At 48.8% G+C, this 22,995-nt stretch overlaps 2 protein-coding genes across 5 annotated transcripts in view; both read right to left on the bottom strand.

The window, feature by feature from the left end:
- Ppp1r37 (protein phosphatase 1 regulatory subunit 37) overlaps window positions 1-5,941 on the bottom strand; it is a 36,257-nt gene extending 30,316 nt beyond the window's left edge. The window contains exon 1 of the mRNA XM_063252852.1: window positions 5,421-5,941. Coding sequence (XP_063108922.1) covers window positions 5,421-5,658 — 238 coding nt within the window. The 5' untranslated portion in view covers window positions 5,659-5,941. The remainder of the gene's footprint in view (window positions 1-5,420) is intronic.
- Window positions 5,942-7,763: 1,822 nt separating this feature from the next.
- On the bottom strand, window positions 7,764-19,867 carry Gemin7 (gem nuclear organelle associated protein 7). 4 transcript variants are annotated; one of them, XM_063252861.1, is made up of 2 exons: window positions 19,674-19,867; window positions 7,764-8,550 (listed from the first exon to the last, which is right to left on the bottom strand). In XM_063252861.1, exon 2 carries the CDS (start codon window positions 8,540-8,542, stop codon window positions 8,147-8,149), a length of 396 nt encoding a protein of 131 aa, XP_063108931.1. In that variant the 5' UTR covers window positions 8,543-8,550; window positions 19,674-19,867; the 3' UTR covers window positions 7,764-8,146. The 4 variants fall into 4 exon arrangements, with proteins under 4 accessions (XP_063108931.1, XP_063108933.1, XP_063108932.1 ...); XM_063252863.1 differs by lacking the exon at window positions 19,674-19,867 and adding an exon at window positions 19,331-19,508; XM_063252862.1 differs by lacking the exon at window positions 19,674-19,867 and adding an exon at window positions 14,280-18,063.
- Between the last annotated feature and the right edge of the window lie 3,128 nt (window positions 19,868-22,995).

The raw sequence follows: 22,995 nt of genomic DNA, 5'->3' as shown, positions 1-22,995 counted from the left end.
AGCCTGGCCTCTTACTGGTGGTGGTGTGGCTTTACAGAAGTTACTTAACTTCTCTCTGCCCCCGTCTCCTCACCCATACATTAGGATGGACAGCATCTACCCGCCAGTATAGCTGTGAGAGTTAAGTGACACAGTACAACAAAGGCACTTAAACCAGAGAGCAGTCCACTAAGGTCACCAGGCTCCACGCTCCCCTGCAGCAGGCTGCCTCCCCACTTTCAGCTCAGACAGGCCATCAGGCCATGCAGGACTGGGGTCTGGAAGGAGGTGTGGAGACACAGTGCTGAGTTCTAGCTGAAGCAGAGCCCCGAGCACAGGGACAGGCTCACTAGCTGGCAGAGTGGCCTGAGGAGCTTTTCTAACAAATCTGCAGGCCCTGCTCCCAGAACAATCAAGCAACAGCCAGTGTAGGCAGGGCCTGTGGCACCTCGCACCGATGCCCGAGAGGACTCCCAGATCGCTCCTCACTCCCAGAAACGCCTGTGCTTGTGCTTCTGACCTGACGCTTATCACTGCTTACTGCATCTTTGACGGGTGCTTTCCAGACCCAGACAGATGCACAGGCTGCCTGGAGACTTGAGGACCAGTCCAGTCCTGTGCGAACTCGACTCACCACCTCCAAGATGTTCTCCCAAATACCACCATGGGTATCTGAACCAAGAGAAAACTTTACTGCCTCCGATATTCACCTTGTGAGGCCAACCAGGTCAGAGCGGTAACTCGCATGTGGCCCTTGTCCTGGCACTGAAGATGCCAGGTGAACACAAGCCAAGACCCAGAGGTACAAGAACCTGGGCATTGTGCCTGGGTATGTGCAGTCCCAGGAGCTACCAGGCCAGGGAGCAGGTGTGCACACCAGCCCTAGCACCCAATCATGGCTCCATGGCAGAGGTCAGGGTGGCAGGGTCACCTCTAACTGGTCATCAGCTGCACAGAGGGCACTTCCAGCCTGGAATCCTGGTACCCTGACTGCCTATCAGACCAGCAGCCAACATATGCTGATTTAGCTTTAGCTCGGAGAGGCGGGGCACCCTGCCCACAGTCATCCAGCTGGTAACAGAGACACAGCCTCAGACCTCTGCCAGGGGCTGAGCCACTGATCTTGAGGAGTGGGCCTGAAGGACAGGAGGATGGCAGACAGGGATGAGGACAAGTGGACACTGAGGCATAGCAGGGCTGCAGGCGGGGCAGAGGAGTGTGGTGACAGGAGCCAGCAGGAGGCACCTGCCAATCAATCGCAGGCAATGGCTCAGGCACTATGCTCTCGACTCAGTCCTCACCTTGTCCCCAGGAAAGTATACACTGTCAGCTGCATCCCACAGACCCAAACGCCGCGGCCAGAAAGAATGCAGCCCGAGTCACACTCCTGCCAACTCCAACAGTAGAAGAGAGGCTGGGCCAAGATGGAACCAGAGGGGCTGGGGATTTAGCTCAGCGGCATAAGCGCCTGCCTTGCAAGCAGGCAGTCGTGAGTTTGATCCCTGGTACCGATAAAAACAAAAAAGACAAAAAAAAAAAAAAAAAAATGGAACCAGAGCCGCCCTCCTCGATCCCACTCCCTGCTCCCTGGCAGTGCCACCACTCGTGCCAAGCCAGCCGACACTTTTAACCCAGGGCCTCCGCACTGGTGCCAGATGTGCTCCTACCTGTCAAACCAGTTTTGGAACTGAATGTGCAATGTGGATTTCAATAAGAACAGACAGTATGGCCTTTCCACTCCTCAGATCTGCACCGGAAAACACCATGGCCACTGACCCCCACCCCCAAAACTCAGGTGGCCAGAGCTGATCACCTCACACAAGAGTGGGAAACCCAGCCACACCCCAGGACTGCTGATCAGCAAGCTGGGAGTGGTGCACAGGCAGCTCGGGAGGGCGGGGACAAGTCTCAGGGTATCATGTGCCCTGATCACAAGTTCCCCTCACACAGTAGTCCTGCAAACCTCATACAGTGCAGCTGTGAGCAGGAGGCCTGCAGAGCCTCGGGTTATTCCTGTAGCATGGTCTGGAATAGTTCCCAGAATGACGCCGGCGGTGGTCCTCAGCAGAGCTGGGGCTGCAGCTTCTGCCCCTCAAGGTGGGGTGCAGCTGGCCAGCACTCCTCCCCTGGCACCCTCATGCCCAGTCTGGCAGCACTGAAGCAGCTTCTTCCACTCATGACTTCTACCCGCCTCCTCGCAAAGCTTCACTTCCCTCCCCACACACCTGGTTCTGGCTTTCTGCTCCCTCGGTCACCCCATCTCTCAGCCTGGGTGGTCTGCAGAGCAGAGATGCTGGCCCTGTTTTACAGAGGGCAACAAACAATGCTCAGCAAAAAGCTAGAGTCCAGGTGGGCAGGGCTGGCTCACAAGTCTCCCCTTCCAGGGCACTCAGCCCTCTGTGTCACACCTTACTAGATAGCTCCTGGAGATGGGGAGGAAAGAAGGACAGAGGACAGACTCAGGTCACCTCTCACGTTCTCACAGATAACAGAATGTTAAGTGGCCACTGTAAGAACAGCTGGGAGATGCCCAGTGGAAACACTAGCACATGAGGGTCCGGGTTGGGAGCCTCCTGCACCTCCCAACCTAGGCAACTGCTCCATAGCCACCTCTACCAAGAGGCACAACAGCTTCTTGATGACCGAGTCTCCCTCAGCTCAGAGGCACCTGCTTCTGTCACCTCTTAGCCTGGGTTGAGGTCATGCCACCCAGCACCATCCAGGCACTCTCCACCAGCCCTCCCACTAGGCCCACAGTCTAAGTTCAGGCCATGTGCTTCCAGAGTCACAGACCAACCAACTTTCCACCCCTGCTTGCTCCTTGCAGCCCCCAGGCCTATCCACAACCCCATACTCTAGGCTGGGCCAAGATCAACCTTCTATACCTCGGTTCCTTTTCTACCCTGGTGAGCCCTCAACCTCCCGCAGCCCTGAGGCAAGTCAACAACCCCACCATTCTCCCTTGGCACAAGAGTCACCTGTTCTTTGGTGTTCACAGGCTCTCTTTTTTTTCTACCCTGAAAATCCCACTGATCACAAAAGACCTTCCCCAGGCAGAATACCGCCCAACTCCCTCACTGCCAGGCCAACTCCAGCCCTCTCCCCAAGCAGCAAGGGCCCACTCTTTTACTCAGATCATGCCATCACCCCCCTACCTCCAGCACCCCACTCCTCCAGAGGGTGAGCCCTGTCCAGTCCTCCCTACCTCTCTCTAAAGCTCCCAGAAGGAGACTCCCCAATGCAGAAGGAACCCCTACCTAACCTATCACCCAGAGCAGGCCAACCAGCACCCCTCCCAGCTCCCCCTGGGACAGACCCTGGGAATGACACTGTCCTTCCTTCAAACTCTCCCTGCTTCTCCAAAACCACCCAGGAGAAACAACAGCAAAACACCAATCTGCTGGAAGACACCTGCTCCTTCTGTGCCAAGATACGACAAGGACTATCTTGTTTAATTCCCACAACTAAGAAATGAACACCTACATTTGCACAAAAAGAAAACAGGGGGCTCAGAGATGAATGGCTTCCACACTCCAGTGTCTTCTGGAAACCTGCAGACCGGACACTTTATCCACAACCCATGAAAACTCTCCAACCATGCTCATCATTGACCTTCCAGCCCACAAACGAGCCACCAGCCACCATCCTCACCCCACCCACCCACTGGTCCCTAAAACAACCAATCTAGCTTAAAAATGACTGCAGCTTCATGAAGGTTCACCTTGGTCAGCTCTTTTTATGCACAATTTTACTTAGTCTTCTTGTAAGCCCTGTGCTATGGGGCACTACCACCCATTTTACAGATGAGAAAACTGAGCCTTGAGGCACTTAGATAACCATCCTGATGTTGCAACGTAGGTACATAAAGGGTCAGGACTGGAACTGCAGCCTCTGCTCTTAACCATGCCACTCCACTTCTACCTTGCTGGGCCTTTCCCCCTCCAGCACTGAACTTCTCAGAATGGATACCAGACTACAGCCACAGCCCATTCTATCTCTTCCATTTCAGTCCCCTATGCCTGCCAACCTCAGGTCTGCACCACCTAAGTCTGCACCTTGGTCTGCAGTCCAAGCCCCAATGCCAGGAGTCTTAAATTAATCACTCTCTCTCTCTGACAATAACAAGCCAAACTGGCATTTATGACGGTTTTCCTGTGTGTTCAGGTTCCAGCAACCATATTTTCCACCCTCACATCAAAGCAAGCAGTTCCTCCAATGCCCACCAACTGGCAACAGTGCCTCCCTTTTCCTGGGCCCAGCAGATTAACTTTTTTTTTTTTTGTCTTTTTCCTTTTTATCGGTACCAGGGACCGACCTCACGACTGCCTGCTTGCTTGCCGCTGAACTAAATCCCCAGCCCCTCAGCAGATTAACTTCTGCAGCACCACAGCCAGCTGGTGCCCTCTCTTCACAGGCTCTGCTCCAGTCAAACCAGCATTCGCCCACACAGAAGGGAGCTCATCGTGGCTGTCCATCACCCCGGCACTTTTCCATGCTCCTGACTCTGTGGCTCCACACACCGCTCCAGTCGCCCTTTCACCTCCAACACTGGCTCAATCCTATCTAGGGAGCCTAGAATCCATGCACCACGAGCCCCTCTCCCGACCCAGGACCCCTAGCTTCTTCAATGCCCTCACTTCCGACTGACCAGAAACTCTTGACTCCCAACTTGAAAATATTCCCTAACTTGTTCCCAGGAAAGAAAAAGGAGATCGTTCTATAGCCAGGCCCCAAAATTCCTCTGCTCCTGAATCATGGACAATCCTCTACTTCCCTGTTTTGAGAGGAAGAAGAGGCACGCAGTAAACTTTCTTTTCATTCTAAGATCTAACATTGCACGGGATTAGCTCCCCCAACAGCAAGAAAACTACAGTCTCTGCTCCTTTTCTGGGAACGTGACTCCCTTTTCTAAGCCCCAGGATTTACCAACTGCTCTACAGCCGCAGCCCGGGTTTATTCCCCTCTCACCTTTCAGCCAAGAAAGTGAACTGCATGACAGCCCCTTGTTTTGAAGCCTGCAGTCCACTTTACCTCGTGACATTTCTATGGGCCCATTAAACTCTTCCAAGGATCCTTTCTGGGCCAACGTTAAGCCACTGCTCCTCTTCAGCTTCTCTCTTTCCTTCTTTAGGGGAACTATGAACTCAAAGGCTGCCACCCTCCCGACCTCGCAAATAATCCAACGTCAACTGCCCATTGTTTTAAATCCTAAAATGATCACTCTCAGCGTGCCAAAGGAGTTACAGAAACCCACTACTTTCCACCTTCCCAACCCTACAGCCAGCCCCGCTCTAAAAATCTCCAACCCTAAACGGACAATTGTGTCTTAAAAGCGACATTATGTGCAATGCACTGGGCGCCACCTCCGTGCCCGGCCAGCACTGACCCCTCCGAACTCGCGGGTCCCCCTAGAGCCGCCCCCGCACCCCTACAGTAGCTACCATGTCTCCAGGGGTCTTTGGGCTCCACCGCTCCAGACACGATATCCTCGTCCGACGGGAATGTAACACGCTTGGCTGCAGCCTTGAGGCGCCCGTCGGCCGGGGGCGACGCGGGGCTGGGAGGCCCAGCCTCGGCGGGGGCCTCCTCTGTGTCGGCGTCGGCTTCAGCTTCAGCTTCGACTACGGCTTCGGCGTCTGCGCCCGGCTCGGGCGGCGCCTCCTGCGGCGGGATCTCCATCGCCACCGCCGCCTCTTCACGGGGGCCCCGGGGACATGCCCCGGGCCCCGGACTCGTCTCTCCGGGCCCGCCCGCCGTCCCGGGGCATGGGCTCCGTCGCTGCTTCAGGCGCCGCGTCGGTCCCCTCTCCTTGTCGTTGTCGTCGTCGTCGCCGAGAGCCCAAGCGCGCCTCCGCTGAGCCCCGCGCGTCCCAGCTCTTCCCTAGTCGCACTTTCGCTAAAGGCCGAGGAGTCCGAAGCGCACGAAGAAAGGTGTAAAATGTATGTAAACTATTTTCAGGAAGACTTACCCGGCGTGAAACATAAAGAAGGAAACCAGGAACAGAAGAAGGCCAGCGAAAAAGAAACGTATGCAGCGAATCTGCAGAGCCGGAACTGCAGACTATAAGGGGCGGGATGAGGTAGACGCCGTCTCCTAGAGCTGCGCGCACGCGCGGATACCAGCCGCCCTCTTCCCCCCAAGCCCCGCCCCTCTAGCCCTCACCCCGCCCCGCCCCGCCTCTGCTTAGGTAACTGGGTTCAGACTGCCGCACATTCGTCACGAGCCCAAGTCATAGGGAAGGTAATGGAGTTGAATAGAATGAAAACATGTTGAGCTGAGGCTAAGCCACCTGGCGACGAGGGGTTAAATGGATAGAGACATTGAAAGGCAAGGCGATGGGGGCGCCACTCAATATGTGACTACCTACAGGTGATGAGTGCAGACCTAGAGATCCTGTCTGAACACTGAATCTACTCCCTGCTTGCTAATTGTAGCCTCAAATTTGCAGACTCCAGTATCCTCAGCAGTTGTATCTTGGCAGCGCTGCATAACATGGAAATTTCAATATTAAAATAAATACGAATGCGTGAAGCGTACCCTATACCTTATCCCCCCCCCAAAAAAAAAAAAAACCTGGGGAAAAAAATTCCCAAAGGGTAGCGATGAATCCGCAGATCCAAACACCCGGTAATAAAGGTAGATAATCAAACCAGATACAAACTTGCGCGAGCGTAAGCCACGCCCCCAGGGCGCAACTTAATCGCTCAGGATTCGCCTCTGCACTTTCGCTCCGCTTTCCTGGCCCGTAGAGCACCCAACGCGCGGTACAAACCTTTTAAAAGGGGGTCGGGGAAGCAAGCCACATCGTTGCCAAGGCAACCAGAGAGCTAGGCTTGAAACTCGCCAGAACTGGGCGACAGGTGGAGCATCCTATACTGATTGCCCCTTTCAACATCACCTGCAACCGCGTTTTCTAACAAAAACTCCTCTATTCTTACTGCAAGCCTTGACTTAAATTTTGAACTTGAAGGTACTAAAAAGGGGCAAGAAGTCGGATGAGGTGGTGCCTGGAGCCTGTGGCAGGAGGATCGCTGAGTGAGAACTACAAAGCAAGACTTGTCTCAAAAAAATAATTTAAAAACCTATTTCTAGCCGGGCGTGGTGGCTCACACCTGTAATCCCAGCACTCAGGGAGAGTAAGGCAGGAGGATCCTTGCGAGTTCAAGACCAGCCTGGGCTACAAAGTGAGCTCAGGGCCAGCCTGAACTGCATAAAGAGACCCTGTCTCAAAAAAGACAAAAAATTAAAAACAAAAATAAAAACCTATTTCTCCAAAAGGGAACAAGAACTATTTTTTATATCATCTGCTGGATGATACTAGCGACAGGGGATTAAATGAAGCATATATGGACTGCCACAATACATAGCTAGAGGGGATGGAGGTAGGGCAAAGCTTCACGCTAACTACTAATCCTTAGCTTTTTCTCAGCAGCGCAGCCCCATTCTCTCAGCATGGGAGAAAGCGAATCAGCTGCCTGCTGAGTACAGGCCACAATTTGCAACAGACGAACAGCAGAAGGGGCGACTGTGCATGACCACATGACCTAGTATGAGCTGTACTCCTTGCCTTGGAAAGATCTACCCTCACCCCACCCCCAAACTGCAACTGGGTCTAGCTCTCCCATCAAGGAGGTCAGGGGGCCCCAGGCACTGTGGGGGACCAGCATAGGATCCTCACCATCTCACCAGATCCAGATCCTGAATATCCACCCTACCACTTCCCAAAGAAGACTGCAGCACTCAGCCAGGCCAGATATTCGAAAAGAAAATCAAGAGTCAGATGGTCCTGGGATGACTGGTTCTTTAGCAGGAGGGGAGCAATGCAGAATTTTGCAACCTCTTGAATACAGTTGGCTGCTTTACAATTTGCCCTCCCTCAGCCCCACCCTCCACCCCGTCTTCAGGAATGGACACCTGGCCCATATTCAGTAGCGTTCAGAGCTCTGTAAGGCAGCACAGTCCTTTCAGTGGCATAGGAATTCCTGGGGCTGCAGTTTTACTGAGTAAACCCTGGAGGTCCTCAGCAGCCACAGATGCCTGGAGCTTGCCTAGAATTCCAGGAGAGCCCAGAGCTCCTCAGGTCCAGAGTTCCTGGTCAGAACATTTGGAAGGAAGCCTGAGATCCCGCAGTTAGGCCCACAGCGGGATGGGGAGCGCAGTCGTGTCTTCAGAGTTTGAAGGTATATGAAACAATGTCACTACAGCGAAGCAGAGCCTCCGCCTGCACGCCTATGGGAGTCTGCAGCTGTGATACGTAGAAGTTGGCCACATCAAGGTCGGTGGCTCCGAAGTGGGCAGTCACATGCACACCCTCGTGCAATGCAAAGCTCACCTGGCGACCCACCATGGCCAGCAGGCTTCGTAGGTAGCGCTCCCGAAGGGCAGCTCGCACGCGCTGTTCCTGGGATTCCTGAGATCCTTGACCTACAGGACACTCTTGGCTTTCAGGAGCTCCTGGCTTCAAATGGGCCCTGCGACCATCAGGGGCAAAGCCACGGCTCAAGCCATCAGGGCCACGGGGGAGCCGGAGCACGGGCACTGGAACGGCTAGAGGAGTCTGCATTGTGCTGGCTATTGAGGGAGAAAGGATGGGGGACCATTAGGTGGGGCTGTAGAGCTTCAGGAGGAAGCTTTCCAGCATCTCATTTAATCTGTCCAAAATGCTGATTCCCCTCCTAAAATCTTCCTCACCCCTCCCCAAGCTCCTCATCCCCTGGAACTTGCACCACCATCTCTGCAGTGGTTTGGACCAGAATCAAAGTGTCACACACATACAGAAGCTCAACAGAGGCAGGGGACTTTTGCCTGTTTTAAGCATGGCTTTATCCCAGTACTCGTCGATAAGTATTTGCCAAAAATAAACTCACCCTCCCCCACCCACATACAGACTACACAATCAATCCATCAGGAGATCTCATATTCCAAAAAGATTGCCACTCACACAGGAGATAGCTGGAAAAGGTGTCTGCTGGCCAAATCTAGAATTATTTGAATGTTAAAATGAAAATTACAAGCTGGGCCTGCTGACACACAACTGTAATGCCAGCATCCAGGAAGAAGGCAGGAAGACTGTGAGTTTGAGGCCAGCCTGAGCTACACAGCAGTTTGAGGCCAGTCTCAATGTTTAAAAATTTAAAATAGAGCTGGGTACGTAGCTCAGTGGTACATTGCTCATTTATAACATGTGTGAGGCCCTGGGTTTGATCCCTAGCACTCCAAAGTACATAAATAATGAAACCTGGGCATGGTGGCACATGCCTGCAATCCTTTTTTTTTTTTTCTTTTTTTTTTTTTTTTTTTTAATTTAAAGAAAAGGAAACGAAAAAAAAAATACATGGAGATTAAAGAATAAAAGGGTAGAAAAATAATACTAAATTACAGACAAACAAAAGGTAATAAATTGCCAGTTGATAAGTTACAAATTGTCTTCTTCGAAATGGCTGTTTAGGTTATAGAATTAAAGTATTTAGAATGACATTCAAAAAAGTGACCCTACAAACCATTCTGCTCTATGGCCGAACAAAAGCTCCGTAATATGATTATCAGTCCCACCTATTTGTTTTACATCTCTAAGAGGATAAGGTTAACCATATCAAAACAGAACAGAACATTTAAAAAAAAAATAAAAAACTATTTAAAGAAATACAGATTTCAAAGCAAGTCCACTGGAGATCTACCTTATCTAACTGTCTCTAGCTTCTTACAGATAGTTGTCCCTAACTTCACCCACTTTCTATACTTATTGCATATTATAGAACTAATCAAATCATTACAGGATGATGGAGTCTTTTTAGGTCCTCAAGTTCCAAATTAGGGAAGACATTTCCAACTACCATCGCATCTCTCATTCTCTTTGTGATAGCCGTCCCCATCTCTGCATATGCTGAAGTTGAGCTGAAGAAACCAGTCCAGAGTCATTTTAATCAGCAAGCAATAGATTGCTAGAATTTATATTATAATGCTACAAAATAAGCCTCGGGTTTTTTCAGGTCTCTTCCTCAGAGTATTTGTTCCTATCCTCTCTGTATTATAGGGAAAACCAATTCATAACAAGACAGCGAAACAATTTCCTAGATAAACATGCAATGGATAAGACTTACAAAACTATAATATAAATGATCTTCCGTAGCTACTATGTTTTCTCTTGTTATTTTCAATAGATTTGTCGACAACACTGGCTTATTATAGTTAAATATACTATCACCTATTTTTATAAAAACTTATCTTTGACTGCATTGTAGTATTTGAGAGCTGTTACTGATTCATACCAGTATGGATATCCTTTACATCCTGTCATGCTCAGAGTAGTTTCCTCTACTTTTAGGGTTGATTCTAACACGCATACGGATTTCAAATAGGATCAGTCAAGGCCAACCAATAGTCTTATGATTCAGATACAATTAAGATCAGTCATAGTAAGACAATGTAAGTAATACAGGGTTTCAGCTTAAGTCAATAGGAAAGTAAAGATGGTTACCATGGTATAACCTGCTATTTTTGGTTCTAGAGGTCTGTGTCTTCAAATCTGATATGAGTGGACAGACCAGAACAAATTTAATTCAATCTAAATATGGCACTAGGACTACTGTGTCTTTTAAATCGTTATACACCATTAGCAATGACCTCTGCTTTTTTTTTTTTTTTTTTTAAATATAGTTTCAGAGCTGTCTCTACCAAAGACTAGCTTACTGTCTCTGCCTCATGTCTGCTACTCCACTTTTCTGCTATAATTTGTCCACCTTATTCCCTCATTCCATGGTCTGCCCCGTACACTGAGGCCTCTCTGCCACTGTAGCTGTAATCCTGATATTTCTTCCTCTCTTTCTCTGTAATGTCCTTCAGCGCTCTCTGTAGGGTTGGATTGGTGGCCACGAACTCCCACAGTTCCTCCTTGTCTTGAAAGTATCTTATTTCTTCATTAATTTTTAGAGAGAGTTTTGATGGATATATGAGCTTAGGTTGCATATTTTTTTCCTTCAGGACTTGGAATATTTCTCCCCACTCCCTTCTTGACTTAAGAGTTTGTGTTGATAAGTCTGCCGTTATTTTGATAGATTTCCCGTTATAGGTAACCTGCATCTTTTCTCTGGCTACTTTTAATATTCTGTTTTTTTGGTGGATTTCTGGGATCTCGATTATTATATGCCTAGGCGTAGATCTGTTTTGGTTGTAGGTAGCTGGCGTTCTGTATGCTTCTTTTATCTGGATATCATTTCTTTTTGCTATACATGGGAAATTTTGCTTTAATATCTCTGTGAATATTTTTTGTATTTCATTTTTGGATGTTCCTGCTTCCTCACTCACATTCTTTATTCTTAGGTTATGCATCTTTTTATCATCTTCCAGTTTTAGAATTGCTTCTTTCTGGTTCCTTGTTATTTTTAAGAGGCTTTTTCTTTCACGTTCATAAGCCCTAAATCTCTCTTCAAGTTTCAGAAGATTGTCTTTAGTTTCTGTCAAGGCATTTTGCCAATATTCAATGGAGTTTTTAATTTCCTGATTTTCTCTTTGGATCTGTTTCATGTATTCTAAGTTATGCTTAAATTCTTCAGATGCTTCTCTTTCTTTTCTGATTTCCTCAGTTCTTCCATCTGTGTTCTCTTGGGCAGGGCTTGTCATTTCTTTAATTAATCTCTTTATATCTTGCCTCACTTGGATCAGGAGTACATCTTTAAATTCCTCTATGAGATCATGTAAATACTTTTTAATTTCGGCTGATGCTGAGTCGAGCAATGGATGGTTACTGTGCTTGTTCTCTTCAGTGTTTAGTTCTCTTGAGTTTAATTTCTCCTGTTGAACAGCTGGAGATTTTTTTTTATTTTTATCTCTTGTCATGTTTCTGGTTTCTTTCAGACTGTCCTGGAGTTCTCTGGCCCTCTCCGAATTGCTTAGGGCCTTTCAGAATCGTGCCGGCTTGAGTTTTTGCTGTCCTCCCCAATTTGCTGTTATCTGGGGTAGGCTGGGATGCAGGGGCGGTACAGTCTAGTCTCTAGCCTCTGTGTCAGTTAGTTCATAAATTAGGCTGTACTTTCTGGTTGTCACTGAGTTGTGACCATTCTGCATCCGCCCATTGGGCCCCAAGCAGAGGCCTGATCTAGCCCCAACAGCTCCTGCCAGTTCTCCCTGAATCAGAAGCAGCTGGGTAATGGCACAGGATTCTGCCCAGGTCCCAGCCGTTCTCTTCCAAACCTCTCTGTGATAGGAGCTCTAGAAAAGCAGATCTGCCCAAAACCAAGATGGCTCCCACTAAGTTCTCCATGCAGAGCTGAAGCCAGCAAGCAATCAGACTCTGCCAGGACTCAAGATGTCTCCCACCAGCCCTCCCTACAGGGGGTCCTGGTGATGTCACCAAGCTGCGATTTCTGCCGCCAGGCTAATATGTCTGCACCAGATTCTGTGTTATTGATTTCCCCGTGGTGGCGGGCCAGCTGTTCTCTGGCCAAACCCAGCCGCCGCGGGGTTTCCTATACTCACCAGAGTCCGGTGCAAGTCCCCGCTCCGGGACCGCCACACACCAAGCCGTCCACTTTTCCCCACCTCACGGCTCAGCGCTGACTGGTCAGATTTCTGTGCACCGTTTAGATTCGAAACGCCAGAGCTCTGTATATCTGCTCTGGTGCAGCGGTGCAGAACTGGCTGCCGCCTGGAGTCTCGATCTGGGTCTCAGTTTCCGCAGTCCCCAAAAGCAACTCAGCTTTTCGTGTTGGGTCCACGAGTCTGTTCGTTGATTTAAGGGCGCGGGATTTGCAGCCTCCGGTCTCAGCACGACTTTAAATCCTCCAGCTGTACTGTCTTGGTTGATAAGAATCGCTATGGATTTGTCTGGTCCTCTCCATGCTGTCTTTTTTTTTTTTTTTTTTTTTTTTTTAGCTTTGAGTTTGAATTCTCTGGAGAGATTCTTCGCTCGATCCCCTAGCACGCCGCCATTTTCTCCTATCCATGCCTGCAATCCTAACACTTGGAAAATGAGGTAGGAGGATCTCTGGGAGTTCAAGACCAGCCTGGGCTACACAGTGGGTTCAAAAGCCTGGACTACATGGAGAGACCCTGTCTCAAAACAAAACACCTGAGCATGGTGGCATACTGTAATTTCAGCACTCGGGAGGATAAAGTAAGAGAATTGCCATGAGTTCAAGGACAGCCTGGGCTACACAGTGAGACCCTGTCTCGAAAAACCAAAACAAAACACAACACATTACCGAACTCAAATCTAGGGGCATTCAATCAATGACAAAAACTAAACAGGAGCCAGGTGTGGTGGCACATGCCTGCAATCCCAGCATTCAGGAGGCTGAGGCAGGATTGTGAGTTTGAGACCAGCCGGGGCTACAAAGTGAGCTCAATACCAGCCTGAATTGCATAGTGAGACCCTGCCTCAAAAAGACTAACATAATTAAAAAAAAAAAAAAAAACTAGGCTGGACTACAAGATACCAAAATACCACAAAAGACAAAGAAGGACCTAGAAAGAAGTAGATTACAGCCATCCACACCCTAACACTTCTCACCCCTCCACAGCCACAGGCAACCTGTGACTTCCTGCATTCACTCGAGGAAGTTGGGTATTGGGTCCCTGGGTTTTTCACCTTCATTGCTGGGTCTGTGCCCCTAGACTCAGCTCGAGGTGCCCTGTTGCTCCTCAGATCAGTTCACAACCCTCCTCTCTCAGAGCCAAAGCTATGGCACAAGTTCCACCCTCATCCCTGATCACAGCCTCACTGGTTCCCCGAAGTCACTCCAGGGTCCTTGTGCCAAGCTCCCTGTCTCTGCCCAAGTCTCTCCTCCCCTCAGTGGCCTTCTAGGCAGCCACCTTGCTTTTCCTGACAAGTCCCATTCCTGCTCCCCCTACACTTAGCTATGTGATCCCAGTCAAGACAGTCTCATCGGTATTGCTTTGCGGGTTTTTTTTTTTTTAACTTTTTGAGACAAGGTCTGGCTGTGTATCTCTAGCTGGCTTTGAACTCACTGTGATCCTCTTGGCTCAGCCTCCCAAGTGCCGAGATTATAGGCATGTGCCACCATGCCCAGCTAAACTTATTAACTGTTTGGTGCCCCATCAGGAAAACCCTGAGTGTTTCCCCACAGGGCTGACATGGGCACTAAATGCCCTAACCACTGTTTGATGTTCAGCACATGCCTGAAACATGTTCAGTACCACTACAATGTTGCTGAATGCATTTGGGAAAAGGCGAGCCTTGTGGTCAAGAAGACTGAAGGATGTGGTTTAAGGCAGCTGCACCAGTCCTTGTGGCTTGGTCCCTTCCCCTCTGAAAGCTAGTGAACCTGGGCATGGAGACATACACTTGTAATCCCAGATGTTCCGAGGCTGAGGCAGGAGACTGAAAGTTCAAGGCCAGCCAGAGCAATTTAATGAGACCTATGTCAAAACAAAAAGCAGCAGCCTGTAATTCAGCAGTGGATTGCTAGCGTAGCATGTGCAGGGCCCGGATTCCATCACTAGTACCAAGGAAAAGAGAACATAAGCCTTGAGGACTGCTGAAGCACAAGGACTGGGCAGCAGCAGCAGGGCCAGACGCAGAAGGGAGGTGATTCCAAAGGCACTCAAGTTTATACCATTTCAAGCCTCAAAGAAAAAAGTAAGAGTTTTCAACCAAGGCAGGGCTGGTGGCACAGGCCTATAATCCCAGCACTCTGAGAAATTGAGGTAGGAGGATTACAAAAAAAAAAAAAAAAAAAACCACTATGGGGGGCCAGGGATTTAGCATAGCAGCACAAGTGCCTGGGTGAGGTCATGAGTTGGATCCCTGGTACCAAAAAGAAAAAACAAAAAACAAAACCAGGCTGCAAGCCATACTGTCTGTCTAACCCCTGCCAGAGAGGATGAGACAGAGACTCAGGGAACCCAGGTGGATGGGTTGCAACTCTTTGGGGGATTAAGAAGGGGTCACTGCTCTTCTGGGACAACCTCTGGGCCTTTGTCTGTGAAATGAAGCATTAAAATAAAAACCTCTAGCCAGGCTCAGTGGTAGATGCCTCTAATCCCAGCACTTAGGAAGCTGAGGCAGGAGGATTTTGAGCCCAGTCTGGGCAACTTACAAAGACTTAAATTAAAAATAAAAAGGGCAGGGCTGGGGATTTAGCTCCGCGGCATGGAGCTCATTGGTAAAGCTAGTCCAAGGCCATCCTGAATTGGATAGCAAGACTTTGTCCCGAGAGGAAAGGGATGTAAAAAGAACTGAAATGTGTTACATGCACATATAGCTCCCTATGATGAATGAAATCATTATGCACTGCAAACATGTGCTAATAAACGTGAAAATTTTAAAAAGATCTTGATCTTACTTTTAAGAAAATAATATACCCTAAAATAACAATAAATAATATAGTAAATAAACAGCCCTTCATTCATCAGTGTGTTTTGTTGTTGTGGTTGTTGTTCCTGTGGTTTTGGTTGTTTGGTTGGGTTTTTTTTCCCCCTTCTTTTTCTTTTTGTTGTTCAGTACTGAGAATTGAACCCAGGGCACCATGCAAGCCCTCTACATCTCCAGATTTTAAAATTTTTTATTTTACTTTATCTTTGTGGTACTAGAGATTGAGCTGAGGGCCTTCTCCCTAAACTACATCCCAAGACCATTTTTGTATTTTTTTTTTGTTTTGAAACAGGGTTTTGCTAAGTGGCTAAGGTGGCCAGGCTAGGCTCAAACCCAATCCTCTGGCCTCTGCCTTCCAGAGTGCTAGGCTTAGAGGCCTGCATCCCCATACTCAATTCTTTTTAGGATTCTGAAGACAAGATCTTACTAAAATCCCCAGGCTGGCCTTGAGTTTGGGATCCTCCTGCCTCAGCCTCCCAAGTAACTGGGATGACAGTCATACACTACTTGGCTGTGCAGTAATGTGTTATGCCAGCATCACCACAAAAGAGTGGGTACACCGTGCCGCCATGTTGCAGGGCCACAATGTATTATTCACTTTTCAGCTCCACTATAATCTCATGGGGCCATTCCTTTTCTGATGGAGAAAGCATTACATGGCAGGTAGCATATGCTGTCTATGAGCTGCCTCATTACCTTCTGAGAGGGACAAGCAGGATTACAGCTCCATCCCACCCCAGTTAATGGAGATGGGGGCAAGGCGGTGCAGGTAAATAGCTGTTAAAGGCCTGTGAATCTTTACAGGCCTTTTAGTCCCTAAGTGTGAGGGGTGGGGGGGCGAAGGGCCAGATTCAGCTCAGCAGCACAAGCACCTGCGTGGCACTTGCAAGACCATGAGTTTAATGCCTGATACCAAAAAAGAAAAAAAAAAAAAAAAAAGGATTCACTAGTCCTGCTGGGCATGGAGGCACATGTCTGTAAACCCAGCTACTAAGGAGGTTGACACAGAAGGGTAGCAAGTTTGAGGCCAGCCTGGGAAAATTAGTGAGATTCTGTCTCAAAACTTTAAAAGGCTGGGGGATGTACCTCAGCGGCAGAACATCACTGGGTTTGATCCTCAGTATTGCAAGAAATTAAAAATGGACCTATCCAAGAACAGTTCTTCAATTTCATGAAAGTGGCTCCTGATTCTAGAATGTCAAAGCCAATCATGACAAAAATAAAAGCCAGGTGTAGTGGTGCACACCTGTAATCTCAGCACAAGGGAGGTTGACTCAGGATTACTGAGAGTTCCAGGCCAGCCTGGGATACGAAGTGAGTTCAAAGCTAGCCTGCACTGCACAGTGAAACCCTGTCTCGACAAGAAAAAGAAAGAAAGGGAGAGAGAGAGAGAAAGGAAGGAAGGAAGGAAGGAAGAAAGAAAAAAAGAAAGGAAGGAAGGAAGGATGGAAGGAAGGAAAAAAGAAAGGAAGGAAGGAAGAAAAGAAAGAAAGAAAGAAAGAAAGAAAGAAAGAGAAAGAAAGGCAGACCCTTTTACTTTATCCAATATGACTAACACACATTTACATATCTGCTATTCAGGGTATGGCCAGGCTGGGGCAATCTTGAGAACACATCTAGGGCTGAGATAAAAGGGTTTGCCCTCTTGGGCTCACAGTCCAGTGAGGCACAGATTCCTTCCGAGATCAGGGAAGTGGAGTGACCACAGCAGGTCAGGAAAGAAAGAGCTCCGAGCACAGGGGACATGATTTGCCCAGCTGGTGGTTTCCAGATGGAGGGCTCAGGAAGAATTGCTAAGATAAAACCACCTATGAGTGCTGGCAGGGATAAAATAAGGAATCAGCCAGCGAGCAAACTGTGCAGACCCAGCAAAAGCAGAGAGGCACAGCTGGGAGGTCGTTTGGAGGAGGGCGGGTAGGGACAGATTGTGCTGAGAACCTGGGCTTCTGCAGAGTGAGACAGGAGCCACGGAAAGGTTCCGGACAGAGGCACCAAACTCCAGGTAGAGGATGATGGTGGCTTAGGAGGGAGTAGGGCAGAGAGGACAAGAAATGAGGTCTGATTTTGACATTCTGAAGGTTAAAAGCCCTCACTGATGAATGCATCGATAGGCTGAGGAAAAATGAATCAAGGAAGACAGCGAGTGTTTTTGCCACATGGAAAAGGCCAGGATAAATGGGATTTAGGGCTGGTTAAATTATCTATCTGTCCACTGTTACTCCAATTTAGGAACAGCTAAAGCCCCCAGGACCTTCCTCCAACTCAGGTTAATTCTCATTTGCCAGGCACAGTGGCGCACGCCTGTACTCCCAGCACTTGGGTGGCTGAGGCACGAGCGTCACCAGGACTTTGTGGCCAACCTGGATTACAAAATGAGCTTAAGGTGCCAGTCTGAACATAGCAAGACTCTGTCTCAAAAAGACATAAATAAATAAAATAAAGAGCAGACTAAAGTATAATAAATAAATAAAACTCTCCAGTGTTTTCAGAGAAACATCCCAGTATCCAGGGTTAGTCACCAAAGAAGGATTGATGAAAATTCAGTATCTGACCAAAGAATTATGTTAAATCCTAAACAAAATTAAACTGGACGTGGTATGTATGCATGTAATGCCAGCACTCCAGGAGCTTGAGAAAGGAGACTGCAAGTTCAAGCCCAGGCTGAGTAATTTAGTATTTTAGTGAGAACCTCTCTCAAAAGAAAAATGTTTTTAAACCAGGCATGGTGACACATGTCTCTAATCTCAGCACTTGGGAGGCTGAGACAGAAGGACTGTCTCCAGTTCATGGCCAGCCTGACCTATACACCAAGACTCTTGTCTCAAAAAAATTTTAAAATTATTTTTAAAAAGCGCTGGGGTTGTAGCTCAGCAGCACAGCGCCTTCCTGCAATACAAGGCTCTGAGTTCAAGTGATGGGGATGTAGGTCAGTGTGAAAACCTTGGGTTCAATACCCCAATAACCACCTGAAAAAAAAAAAAGACCAGTAGAATGCCTTTTTTCTCTACTAAGAAAAAAACCAATAGAGATATGATCACATCCAAGAAATCCCCACTTCCCTATTGTGGACTCAAAGCTGGGAAATGTCAAACTATTTACTGGGTACAGGCTGGTGGTGGTAGGCAAAGGGCATCAACTCTGCCTGTCTGATAAAGGAGGAGGGGCCCTCAATCCTAACGAAGGCAGACCTTTTCCAACTGCCCTGAGGAGCCTCTCAAGATTCTGGAGCCAAAGTGTGACCTGATAAGAAACTGGTTTGAGAAAGGTCAACAGGGTGTGGCAGAAAAGGCAAGGACAGGCTAAAACTTATCCATTCTTCCTGACCGCCAGAGGCCTTAATCCCTTCAGGCTCAAAATTAGGGATTTCCAGCTTGACTGTTTCCTGAAAAATGCCTGAATTTTATCCATTAAACAAAACCCATTACTCAGGTGGAAGGCAGAGGCTGGGACTTCATCATCTCCCTACTTAAGGGCTCAGTGCTCACTTTCAAAAGATAAGACAGTGGCCAGAGTGCTGGAAACACCTATACATCCCAGCACCAAGGCAGCAGACCCAAGGCCAATTTGAGGCCAGCCTGGACTACACAATGAGTTCAAGGCCAGCCCGAATTACATAGCTAGAGCCTTTCACAAACAAAACAAAAAAGAAACTGATTATCAGTTGAAGAAGGCTCTGGGGTCCGTCCATTCCTAGCACCACAAAAGAAGAAAAAAAAGAGAGAGAGAGAGAAAATGGAGAAACATTCAGCATTTTGTCAAAGCAGTCAAGTGGGGAACCGGCTGAGTTACCTCTGAGGTTAAACGCCAGGGTCCTAGACCTAACCAAACAAGGTGCAGATCTGCACGTGCGCACACACATACACACGTGGTGGTGTCGCCCCGTCTGGATGCAGATTAATGATAGGAAGCCACCAAGAGGAACAAAACCCAAAGCACGGATTCTCTCCCTTCCCCTCCACCCCTGGGCCGGTCAGTTTTCTCTCAGTTCCGCCGGGCCACCCGCCGCTCGCCTTTTCTTACACTAAGCAGGTCCTCCCGGCCCCCAGGCGTCCGCGTCCACCTCCACCCCGCCCTGGGCTGGACGCTCTTCCCACTCCGGGCTCCCTACAGCCCGCGATGGATTCCACCCCGGCAAAGGCGGGGCTGGTGGCTGCTGCCGGTCCTCCACTTATCAGCGTGGTCATTGGTGTTTTGCCCCGGGGACTGCATCCCGCTCGCCCCGTCCCGCCCGCCCCTGGTCCCCTCCCCACTCTCATGATGCATCCCCGCAGCCCGCCTTGCAGGCCCGGTCCTGTCTTCCCACCACGCCGGGCCTTTGGGACCAGGAACTGCTGTTGGCCCGCCACGGGCGCCCAGTACTCACCGAGGTCTGCAGCTGCCGGCGCCCTCACTTCCGCCGGTGCCACCCCCGCAAAGGGCCGGGCGAGCCGCGTGCTCCGGAGCCTGGGTTCCGCCCGCGCAGTTGCTGCCGCTCCACGTGGTCGTCGGCCGGATGGCTGGCTACCGCTGTGGCCGCCTCGCCATCTGCGGCTCAGGCCAGCCGGATTGTTATTTGAGAACGTCTGGGAAACCCGTTTTACAGAGGGTGAAACTGAGGCTGAGCGGGACCAGTGTCTTGGGGCAGCGTTAGGGGCAGAGTTAGATTCTTGCCATCCCACCCCACTGCACGCACTCCTACCCCTCCCTTCTGGTGGGACTTCCACCTCCTCCACGTGGAAGCTTGAGATCCAGCTTCCTTGGCCCCATGCCACGAGAAAGGCTTAAAGCAGTGCTGCTGGGATGGACAGGAGGCTGCCAACTGGTCCTTAGCCCACCCTGCAGTGCCCTTTTACAAAGAGAGAAACTAAGGCTTCTGAGTGGGGAGCAGGAATCTTGCTGCTCTATGACTAGATCACATTTACTTTTTGGAAGTAGAGTCCACTTGAGCAGACACCCCAAAGACCCCTGCTTTCCTCCAAGATCCCAAGACCCAGTCAGTATCTGGCACACAGATACTGCATCCTGCAAATATATCTATGGAAAGAATCTTCCATGCATAGCAAGTCAATAAAGATTTGTTTCAGGACATAGTGGCACACTTCTATAATCTCAGTACTTGGGAGGCTGAGGCGGGAGGATCATGCAAATTCAAAACCAGCCTGGGCTACAAAGTGAGCTCAAAGCCAGCCTGAACTGCATAGGGAGACACTGCCTTGAAAAGACCAAAAAAAATTTTTTCCCTAATTTTCAAAATAAAGTTTTGCTGACTTAATCCAAGGGCTGTATTTATGAATAAAGATAGACTCCAATTTTATCCTCGCAACCTCTGCTCTATTGGGGACAGGAGTTAGCAGAGGGTATAAATGAAAAAGTATATACAAGATTTGCTAATTGATGTAAATTAAGCATGGTGACACACGCCTGTAATCCCAACTCTCTAGAGACTAAGGCATGAGAATCACCACAAATTTGAGGCCAGCCAGGTTTACAGAATGAGTTCAAAGCCAGCTGATAAGTAAGACCCTGTCTCAAAAGCCAAAATTGAACATCTTAGTGTGAATTGATGTAAAAGGAATAAAATAAACCCAGAGTAGTAGTACACACCTATAATCCCAGCTAATGGAGAAGTTAAAAAGGAGGATTGCAAATTTGAGGCTGGCCTGGACAATTTATCAAGACCCTGCCTCAAAATAAAAAATAAAAAGGGCTGACGATATACCTCAGAAGTAGAGAGCTGCTTGCCTAAAGCAAGCAAAGGATTTTGGATTCAATCCTCAAGACTGAGGAGCCACAGGGTTAGATGAGTTTAAAATTGGGTGATTGGAGGAGATAGCATTGAAGAACGAACCACCCTGACCAGGTAACTCTAGTTCCAGTGATCTCCTAGGTCCTTTAGGAAATAGAAAAACTAGCCGAGTGAGGTTGCACATGTCTGTAATCCCAGCACTCCGAAGGCTGAGGCAGGAGGATCATTGCAAATTCAAAACCAGCCTGGGCTTACAAAGTGAGATCAAAGGCAGCCTGAACTGCATAGTGAGACCCCATCTCAAAAAAGAAAATAGAAAAGAAAAGAAACAGGCAAACTAACTGAGGTCCAACAGGGAACTGGTGACAGATGGAGGTCATCTCGAGTAATTTGCAAGGCCTTCAGCAGGGTGTGGCTACTTGAGATAGGCTGGTCAGGGAGGCCTGGGCTCTCAGAGGACAATTGAGCTGGAACCTGAATAACAATATGAGGAACTCCAGGAGATCAACATCTGGAATTCACTTGGGGCACTGGGCTGGGCACACCTGGGGGAGGACAGACACAGAAGCTGGCCCTAACCTCAGGGGACTTGCATTGAGTGGGTGTGGGGAGAACAGTTAACAACACCTCCACACTGCCATGTGGTCAGTGAAGAAGAGAGAACTCTTGTAAAGGTTTAAGGGTGGGGCAGAGTGTCCATGCCACTTCAAACAGAAACAGGATTTTGCCCCGTGAAGGCAGGGAGCAAGGTGGCCTATCACCTTTTAGTGGCCAGTTCAGGCCCACATAGAAAATACCCCACCTCTGCCCCAAACCCTCCCAGGGCTCCCATCTTAGGAAAAGATTTGAAGTGTCCAAAATATTCAAAAGAGCTGGACGTGGGCTGGATTTGTGCATGTGCATGCATGCACGTGCCCTCCCACATGGACACACCTTAATCTCATCACTTGCCTGTAATCCCAGCACCATGGAGGCTGAGGCAGGAAGATTACCACGAGTCTGAGGCCAGCTGGAACTACATAGCAAGACCCTGTCTCCAAACAAACAAAAAAACTAAAATGTTCAAAAGAGCCCTCTGAGTGTGTGCCCATCTTTCTTGTGTGTGTTCTGGTGATGATGGACTTTAGAACCCAGTGCCTTTGCACTGAGCTGACCTTGCAGTGTCCAAGTAACTGGGCCCAATCTTGCTGTCCTACTACCTGAGCCTCCCAGAACCCTGGGGTTACTGGCGCCACCTTGGCCAGTTTTTCCTTTGTTTCCACTGAAATCTCTCAAATCTCTCTCAGATCTCTCTAGTATACAGGGGCCCATCCCAAGCTTTTCTTTTTCTTCTGGAATGCCCAGGGCCTTCATGCAGACTCCATCAGGCTTTAGCTCTGTCCTGTCCTTAGCAGGCATCAAGAAATTGAAGCCCAAAAGTCTGGATGGTGGTGCACACCTATAATCCCAGTCCTTTGGAGGCCAACGTAGATGATCGCTGAGAACTCCAGTCCAGCCTGGGCTACATGGGAAATTGAAACCGGAATAATACTGTCCTCCTTCCTAGATTTATTGTGCTCCACAGCACAAATGATCATGATGCGCACTTCCATCTCAGAGTTAAACTAGGTAGTCTGCCCCCCCATAAGACCCGCGAGCACAATTTTATCACATGAACACGTTTTTCAGCCACAGTGCATAGAACAGAGCATTGTTCAAAGAAGGTCAATAGTTGCTGGATAAATTTTATTTGTAATAATAATAATTATTATTGGGGGGCATTACTAGGTAGGAATTCAACACAGGGCTTTCATACTGAGCTCTATCTGCAGTGCTTTTTACTTTTTATTTTGAGACCAGGTCTCCATAAATCACTAAACTGCCCAGACTGGACTCCAATCCTCCCGCCTCAGCTTCTCATAGTGCAATGTGAGCATGGTCAGCTTGTAATACATTTAATGAAATAGTCCAAGTTATTAAA

Source organism: Cavia porcellus, unplaced genomic scaffold (genome assembly GCF_034190915.1).
Source record: "Cavia porcellus strain 051 isolate PalLab524CR breed Dunkin Hartley unplaced genomic scaffold, mCavPor4.1 scaffold_7, whole genome shotgun sequence".
In the NCBI taxonomy this organism is placed as follows: Eukaryota; Metazoa; Chordata; class Mammalia; order Rodentia; family Caviidae; genus Cavia; species Cavia porcellus.
Note: the sequence above shows the minus strand (reverse complement) of the source record. Positions and strands in the feature narration are given on the sequence as shown.

Bases quoted from the DNA above. Each gene is read 5' to 3' on its own strand.
- Gemin7 (XM_063252861.1), bottom strand. From the start codon at position 8,542: ATGCAGACTCCTCTAGCCGTTCCAGTGCCCGTGCTCCGGCTCCCCCGT.